Below are 9602 nucleotides of genomic sequence, written 5' to 3'. Positions count from 1 at the left end.
AAAAGAAAAAGAAATTCCCCCAAACATAGGACAGCTTTGGAAAGACAGACACAGTTGTGGTGTTCAGAGTGGTGTTCAGTGTAGTTGCTGATTGCCCACTTCATAACCAGCCACACCATAGTGTCCCTCAGTCTAGGCACACCATCAGCATGCCTCCTCAGTTTCTTCCACCTTGAATTGGAGAAATGCCTAGGCTCAAAGCCTCACTCTTCCCTGGGAATCTCTGTACAGTTGGAGTTGACTCCCTGTAATGTTTTAATAAAGGAAAATATCTTTACCCTCCCTAAGCCTGTGAACCTTCATTTGTAGAATGGGAATAACAAAGAACCTACCATAGAAATTGCTTTATTTAGGAACTGGCACATCACATGCAATCAATGAATTTAATTTTACTGTTGGCAGAATTACCAAATGGTCCCCTAGTTGTCTTCAGTCATTGATGATATTGCCCATAGGTGTGATGCATCATGGATATGACAACACTAAAATGTTCTCTCACAAAATATTTATTAGAATTTATGAAATCTGATTGTCAAACACCTCACTTTGACTTAAACTATGCCAGGATTTTTTGGAACAATTTTTTTTTTTTTTTCTTTTACCTTCCCTTTCAGGAGCACTCAAGAAAGGACTCAAGAATGGAGAGAATGCCCTGATTATGTCTCTGCTGGCAAAAACAGCTGTTACTTTAATTCATCTTATACCTCCATTTGGATACCCTACTGTATCAAGCTCACTAACAATGGTGGTACAGTGGACCAAAAGTGCTTCTCAGTGGAGGAAATAGGTAAATCACAGGTTTGTGTTTTACCTGACATAGCTTTAGATTAAATAAGTGGGGATGCCTGTGAAGTCCAAGTATAGCCCAGTAGAAAGACTGTGTGATAGTATCTTGTAGGCATATGAAGCATTGTTTTACAGGAGATACAATGAGCTGATGAACACGAGGAAAATGGCAGGGATCACTTAAGTTGACACTAACATAAAACAACCTGGTAATAACTACTGTAAAGAATAGAAGGGGAGCCTTGCAGAGTCATTCCCTGTAAAAGTTCTTTAGAGCCACTGTAAGGAGCAAACTCAATGTACTCTTAAATTCCCTTTCCCAACTATTCAATATGTTTATTATATTCAAATCTACTGAAATATGTGGCCATTGCCCTCTATTATGACTATAACAAAAGTCTCGATTGTCTTTATCACCAAGCATAATAATTCTAGAATTGCACATTTACAGACAGCCATAATCAACTTAAAGCCATGTTTACAAGATGTCAGAACAAACATTGGCGATAAAAAGCTCAGTGAACCGAGTGAAAGATACAGATTATCCCTTGCCCATTATGTGGACAGAAGGGAGGAAAATAAAACAAAACAAACAAATATAATTGGACTATTTGTGTTTATACTATAATAGTATAAACAATAAAATAGAGATAAACAATGAAGGACTTTGAGTAGCTGAAATTGGTGCCTCAAAATCTATCCACAAAAGTGCATTTACTTTTTAGAGGAATTCCTTAGAGCTTCCCTCATATGTGCTGTCCTTATAGTGTTTCCCAGGCCTCAGCTGAATGGAACAGCTGGGAGAATGTGGCTACAAGCTGCAGACAGAAACAACTAAAAGATTGAGTAAATTGTAATGAATAGAACAGAGAATCTGACTGCACAGATTTGAGAGGCCAGTGCCTGCCCTAAACATCCATTGATTAGCTGTTGAGCAGCTGAGTGAAGGTAGTAGAAAGAATACTGAATCTAGACCTGTGTTCTAGCTCTGTCCCTACCAACTATCAGCCCCACTTGTATACCTGGCTGATTTTCACTAAATGCCTGCCGTGTGCCAGACACTGTACTAGATGTGGTAGCTATAGAATGCATAAGATGTGGTCAAATGGGGGTCAAATGGGGGTCAAATGGGGTCTAATCAGACATGTTAACAGATAATTGTACTATAGTGTGGTAGGTGCTAGACTGCAGTTATTAGCTTTTTTGCCACTGAGTCAACTAAGTGGAACAAAACCCTGCCCAGTCCTGTGCCATCCCAATATGGGCCAGACTGCTGTGATCCAGAGGGTTTTCACTGGCTGGTTCTTGGAAGCAGATCACCTGGCCCTTCTTCCTAGTCTGTCTTAATATGGCAGCTCCACTGAAACCTGTTCCACATCATAGAAACATGCAGGCTTCCACTGACAGAAGGGCAGAGGTTGTTCATGAGATGTACTGGCCAGGAATCAAACCTGGGTCTCCAGCATGGAAGGTGAGGGTTCTACCACTGAACCACCAATGCTAACGTCAGGTGTGTGAAATGCATAGCAAGCTGAAGGGAAAGCCAAAGAAGAGAATGACTGACTCAGCCTGAGGGATGAGTAGGGCTGGACAGAGAAGGTGACACTCTAGTTAACTCTTAAAACATGAGTGGTTGTTGCCAGGTGGACATGACAGACTGTGCCTCTTAACAGTGACTAACTTCCGAAGATAAGAACATTCAAGGGCTCAGGAACAGTTCCACAGCCCAGCTAGAAAAATCATCAGTGGTCTTGTGTGGTTCATAAAGGAACTTGGATTTTATCTTACTACCAAGAGGTAGCATTTGAAGATGTTTAAGCAGGGAAAGGACCAGAAGATAGTAATTGCTAACACTTTCAAAGCACTGACCGCATGTCAGATGTAACAACCATGTAAGGTAGATATTGTTATAATCCCCATTTTACTTATGATGAAACTGAGGTGCAGAGCAGTTAAGTGACTTGCTAAAAGTCACACAGTTGGTCAGCAGAGCTGGGATTTGTACAAGGTAGCATAGTACCAGAGTCCATGCTAAATTTCAAGGCTGTACAGTACCACCTGTCATGTTATTAATCTCTCAGGGAAATTAATCTGGCTGCAGTATGGAGGGTAGAATGGAGGAGGATAGAGTAGAGGTACAGAAGTTAGAAGATTTTGTAATAATCAAGACAAAAGATGATGATGGACAGAATTACGACAATAGAGGAGAGGGAGGAAACTGAAAAGGAGGGAGATCAGAGAATTGAGTTGATCCTAAAAGGCCTTGAGAAAGATATTAATTGCTCTAAGTCTCAGTTTCCTCATTTCTTATTTGATATCCTGCTACTTCACAGGGCTATTCTTCAGATTTAAAGTAAAAAAATAAATAAATAAGACATGTGGCATCCATTCAGTTCATTCAACAAATATCTATTGAGTCCCTTCCTTGTGCCAGGCAGTGTTCTAGGTGCTGGAGACAGAAAATGCCCACATGGAGGGTTTTGTTTTGTTTTGTTTTTTCCCCAAGTAATGGTGAGATGAGCCAATACTATGAAGAAAAATAATGTAGGGAAGGAGAATAGGAATGTTCAAAATGCAGCAATAGGGTTATCAGGCTTGGTCTCACTGAGTAACATTTGAGTAAAGAAGGAAATGAGAGAGCAATCATGTGCATATCTGAAGAAAGAGGGAACAGCAAGAATAAAGGTCTTACCTCACACACTCAAGGAACAGAAAGGAGGAGCTAGCACAGCACAAGCAAAGAGGACAGTGGTAAGAGATTGGATCCCAGAGTTCAGCAAGCCAAATCTATGGAACAATTTAAGCCATTATTGACTTTTTTTTTTTCACTGGAGTGAGATTGGAAGCCTTTGGAGAGTTGTAATGATGAGTGATATGATCTAAGATGATCACTGATTCCCTTGTCTTGAGAGTAACCTGAAGGGGAACAATGACCCAAAGAGGAGACCAGGTAGGAGGTTAATGCCGAAAGCAATACAGGTGAAAAGTATAATGGCTAGGATCAGCGTATAGAGGTGCAGCTGGTGAAAAGTGGTTTAGATTCTGACTGTATCTTAACAGTACAACTCATAGAATGTGGGGTAAGGAGAAAGAAATGAGTCAAGATAGAGTTCAGCGTGTTGATTCTTAGTGACTGGAGGGGTAAAGTCACCATCAACAGAGATGCAAAAGCTAGAGAGGACTAGGTTTTGGAGGAAAGGCCAGCAACTTGTTTTTGGATATATTAAGTTTGAGATGCTTTTAAGCATTTCAGAGGTGTTGTCAAGCAGAGCATATGGATGTGTGTATGGAAGTCAAAACGAAACAAAACCCACTGATGTCAAGTCGATCCTGTCTCGTAGCTATCCTGTCTAACAGAGTAGAAGTGCCCCATAGGGTTACCAAGGCTGTAAAATTTTATGAAAGCAGATTACCTCATCTTTCTCCTGTGGAGCAGCTGGTGGGTTCAAACCACCAACCTTTTAGTAAGCAGCTGAAGGCCATAACAACGCACCACCAGAGCACCTTCATGGAAGTAAAGCAGGGGTTATTATTATTCTTAGAATAGTAGACTGAGCCACCTTAAATAAAACTCTGTTCCATATCCTCTATTTCAAAGTGGAAAAGAAAAAGGAAATTTTAAGATGTAATATGAATAATAAGTTCTATAACATTTTCTTTCAAAACTATTTTTTTATATTCTGGTTACTTAAAGGGTTAAACTTCAATTATCAAGATCCCTCATTCCTCCAACAAATCCAAAGGGTGAGATACCATTGCTTGTTATGTGGCGATTGATTACGTTCTCCAAGATGCAATCATGATTGGTCAAATTTGGACTCTATTTAAAAAAAAAAAAATGGTGTCCACTCCACAGTGGCCAAGTAGCATGCACCTCTGCAGGGAGATCCCTTATCTCTCTCAGTGAATACAAGAGCTTCCCTCTTTGGTCACCACCCAGAAGTTTGACAGTTCAAATCCACCAGCTGCTACTCCATGGGAGAAAGATGAAGCAGTCACTTCCATAAAGATTTACAGTTTTGGAAACCATATGAGGCAGTGCTACTCTGTCCTATGGGGTCACTATGAGTCAGAATCAACTCGATGATAGTGGTTTTTTAAGAGTTCTTCACAGTATGTACTTGTAACCTTATCTCTGTTCAACCGTGGGGACCCAGACTTCACAATAGTTTAAGTAACCTTCTACACATAGCAGAAAAGAAGTAAATTTTACTCTGTATCTGCAAGTGATTTTGAAAACCCTCAGTCCTGAGACTTGAATAACAATAGTTTATCAGGGACTATACAGATTATAAACTTATAGTTTTAGTTTCAGAATCTGTACTTCTCTCAACCCTTGAAAAGTTGTGGTCTTTGGAGTCTTAGTGAGTAGAATGCAACAGATCTGCCTAAGAATCTATAGTAGAGGCACAGCAAAACACTATTTCAAACTGTTCACAAGGTAGGCACAGAAAAGAAAACCCTGAGTCATCACCATCTGAGTATATGATGCCTTCCTTCTTATGTCTGAAGAAATGATCACATGTCTGGGAAGACAACATGGCTAAGGAGCATCTGCTGAGTGAATTTCAGATGGATTATACTAGTAGTAATATAGAGATGAATAAGACAAAGTCTTGTCCCTGGGTCATGTATACAGTTTGGAAGGAAAAAGATTCCTCCACCCCTAACTCTAAAAGTTCCAAGAGTCACACGTTTACATACAGTAGGTCTTTCTGTCTCTCTGTTCCTTCAGTTTTGAGCTAACATGAATTCCTATGACAGAATTCCAAGACACTATCATAGCTAAATAAAAAAATAGTACAATCTGGCAAATCTTTCAGAAAAGTTATAGATCAGATTCAACAGCTGAAGGGGAATGTTTTTGCAGGAGCATTTTTTTTTTTTTTTAAGTTAAATATTGACCATTCTTAAGTAAAAAATAGTACTCAATTATAAAATGAGAGTTGTAATTATGTAAATACTAGAAGAATTTAGGGAATATTCAGTAAAAAATAAATAAGGTAATTTGGTCTCTTTGGAAGAGAGTACTCTAGGAATATCAAGTTGTATTCCTCTTTGGGCTAATTCTCTATTGAAATACACAGTGCAACCAGACCCACCTGTTGGCCTCAACTGGACTTTGCTGAACATCAGTTTAACAGGGATTCATGCAGATATCCAAGTGAAATGGGAACCTCCACCCAATGCAGATGTTCAGAAGGGATGGATAGTCCTGGAGTATGAACTTCAATACAAAGAAGTCAATGAGACCCAATGGAAAATGGTAAGAAGTCACTACATCTCAGACTTCAGTCCTTTGACTTTTATTCTTTCTGTTTCAAAAACCCCTCTAAATCTATAGTTAGATGTTTTTTTTAACCCAACACTGCATACCCATTATATCTGTTCCACAATAGCTTATTTGATGAAACCTGATCTAATTTGTAAAATATCATCCAGGAATTCTGTGAGATAGTAAATGCTTACATGGATATCATATGGAACGGTACAGAAGAGGGGGGAGGGACTCACTGCCATTGAGATGATGCTGATTCATAGAAAATCCCATTGGGTTTCCAAGGCTGTAAACCTTTATGGAAGCGGATTGCCTCATCTTTGTTCTATAGAATAGCTACTGGGCTCAAACTTCTGACCTTTTGCTTAGCAGCCAAATACCTTAACCGCTGCACTGAGAAGGAAAAGAAAACCATTTGCCCAGTCATACCTTATAGGTACCATAAATTATGTGGCTTATAAAAACAAAGATGTCTAGTCTCCAAAGCAGAGTATTGGATGTGTTGATTCCTTCTGAGAGTTTTGAGGGAGAAATTTTTCCATACCTGTTTTCTTCCTAGCTTCTGGTAGCTCCAGTCCTTCCTTTTCTTGCAGCTGCAGTGTCACAAATCATCCTTACTCAGTCTCCCTGTCTCTGTGTATCTTCTCTTTTATAAGGACACCTCTCAATGGGATTAGGAACTTCACTATCCTGTTTGACCTCCTGTTAACTGATAACATCTTCAAAGAACTTATTTCCAAACAAAGTCATGTTCACAGATACTGGGGGTTAGGACTTCAACATCTCTTTATGGGGCACACAATTCAATCCATAACACCAGTGTAACTTTAGAGCAAAATTGTTGACTTTGTATTTGAGGAGTTGGCTAACCATGGAAAAGGTTATGATCAACAGTGGCCTGTAGCCAAATATTCTCCCATGATTTTGGTAGCTACTACTCATAAGACCCAAGTCACAATTTCTTAAATGATGCCACCAGGGCCTTTATCTCTTAGAGATTTCAAAAAGATATTTTGCTACATACCTCAAGGAGCAAGCAAGTTAAGAGGTCCTTACATAGACAGGTAGAGAACATGGAACTAGTTCATCTCTGAACCCCTCACAATTGCTCTCCTGGCCAAGTATTTGGGACCTCAACATTCAGATAATTTCCACATGGCACACAACAAGAAGAAAAACAATTATAGTGCCACTCCCAATGTAACTAATTCTAAATCAGTCCAATCACAGCCACAGCCCTGGCCATGCCAAGTGGTTTCTGGCCAGTCATCAGGTTGTGCCCAGAAGCCTGGCACAGCCTCGCTTCCAGAATTTTGACACACCAGGTCCTGTCCAATCAGTGAACTGCTGGAAAAGAAGCCAAATTTGTCATTGGAAAAAAACGTTAAATTTCGAGCAGCTTTGAACAGTTAAAATACTGGGCGTGGGATTTTCTTTTCTGAACCATTTTAATTTTGATATCTGTTCTGTAACCTGGTACTAAAAAGCCTAGTTGGATGCTGAGTCAAACAAGACCTTCTAATTCTAAGTCATTGAGTGAATCATTCGCTTAAGCATTTATTCACCTACCAGGCATTGAAATAACTACTGTGCACTAGGCACCGTGCTAGGTTCCTGACAACAACAGTTCCCAAAGTATATTCAGATCCCTGAGCGACCCAAAGACTCTTTCAAAGAGTCCACAAGGTCAAAACTGCTGTCTTAATAATAAAACATTATTTCTTATTTTCTCTGTGTTGACAATTACACTGATGATACAAAAGCAATAGCTGGTAAAACTGCTGGCACCTTTGCACAAATCAATGCAGTGACACCACACTGACTTGTTGTTAACTGCTGTACAAGTCAGTCCCCAACTCATGGTGACCTCATGTTCAATGGGATGAAAGGCTGCGCGATCCTGTGCCATCTCCATGCCCAGTTGTAGATTAGACTATTTTGATCCATGGAGTCTTTATTGGCTAATTTTATTATTTGCCTTTCTTTCTACTCCATCTTAATCTAGAAGCTCTGTTGAAACCTGTTCAGAATCTCTCTTATTTTCCTACTGCTGTACAGATACACCACAAGTGGGTCGTTTTAAAGAATACAGATGTATTTGCTTACAGTTCAGGAGGCTAGCAGCCCAAATTCAGAGTGTGGCTGGAGGAGGAGGTCCTCCTTTGTCTATTTCACCCCCATGGGAGCTAGAAATCTTTGGTTCTTAACAGTATACACATGAGCATCTATTCTCCCCTATTTTTACTTGCTTGTCTCTGTGTCTGTGCACCTCTTTATAACTCAGTGATGAAGTTTAGGACACACCCTATACTGAAATGACCTCGTTAACATAACAAGAAAACCCTATTTCTAACTGGGATTACATTCATAAGCACAAGAATTAAAATTCCAACGCATAATTTCAGGGAACACTATTCAGCCCATAACAGCATCATAGCAACATCCAAGCCTCCACTAGATGAGAACTCTACCACTGAACCATCAGTACCACCAATGCATGAATTAAGGCAGTGGCACCACACTATACTAGCAGTAATGTATTCTTTACCACGCATTCTCAGTAAAGGGGGAAAAAAAGCCAATTTCACATAAGAATATCTTTGGTAAGCCTTTAAAAATTATCAATTTTATGAACTCTCCTCCTTTACATACATAGCTTTTTAATATTCTGGGTGATGCATGGGCAATATACATAAAATACACTTCTGCTGAGTACTGAAGTACCAATGGTACTGATGGCAGCTTGACAGCTTCCCAGTGTTTAAAGACTTTCCTGATGAGATCAATGGAGATATTAATAAAAGTTATTTTTTATATTGTATAATAAAATGTAGGAGCTCTGGTAGAGTAGTGCCTAAGGCACTTGACTGCTAACCAGAAGGCTGGCAGTTCAAACCCCCCAGCCACTCCTTGGAAGGAAGGTTGGGCAATCTACTTCCGTGGTGATACTACCTCGGAAACCCAAAGAGGGGTCGCTATGAGTTGGGGCTGACTCAATGGCACATAACAACAACAATAACATAATAATATATATATATACATTTAGAAAATCTGCAGAACTCAGTAAACCAATATTTTCCAAATGACCCATACATAATGTTACAAAATCATGCATGGGAGAAAGATCCATTCAGTGAACTTGATGGATTGGTGGAATGTAATGTAACAGAGTACAGAAAGTTCATTGATGGGGTTTCAGAGTCCATATTGCAAGTAACCTTTAAGAAACTACCACCACTTCTTGAGTTTTGGTGTAGTGTTAAAAAAGAATATCCATAATCACCTGAAAAGGCTTTCTAAAGTGTCCCTTCCTTTTTCTCAGTATGTGTCTGTATAAGGCCAGATTTTAACTTCAACCAAAACAACACATCCTAACAGATTTAATACAGAAGCAGAATAAAAGTGTAGCCATCTTCTACTAAGCCGGCATTAAAGAGATTTGCAAAATTTTAGAGCAATGCCACTCTTTCTCATTATGTTTTGAAAATGTAGTAATTTTTATAAAAATGTTGTTTATGTTGTTGTTGTTGTTGTTGTT

At 39.4% G+C, this 9602-nt stretch overlaps 1 protein-coding gene across 1 annotated transcript in view; it reads left to right on the top strand.

The window, feature by feature from the left end:
- Window positions 1-9602, top strand: part of GHR (growth hormone receptor) — a 223299-nt gene that overhangs the window by 196412 nt on the left and 17285 nt on the right. The window contains exons 5-6 of the mRNA XM_007950522.2: window positions 615-787; window positions 5874-6052. Of these exons, the coding sequence (XP_007948713.2) occupies window positions 615-787; window positions 5874-6052 (352 nt within the window). The remainder of the gene's footprint in view (window positions 1-614; window positions 788-5873; window positions 6053-9602) is intronic.

Source organism: Orycteropus afer, unplaced genomic scaffold (genome assembly GCF_000298275.1).
Source record: "Orycteropus afer afer isolate SDZICR_OR568_19922 unplaced genomic scaffold, OryAfe1.0 scaffold00275, whole genome shotgun sequence".
Classification (NCBI taxonomy): Eukaryota; Metazoa; Chordata; class Mammalia; order Tubulidentata; family Orycteropodidae; genus Orycteropus; species Orycteropus afer.
Note: the sequence above shows the minus strand (reverse complement) of the source record. Positions and strands in the feature narration are given on the sequence as shown.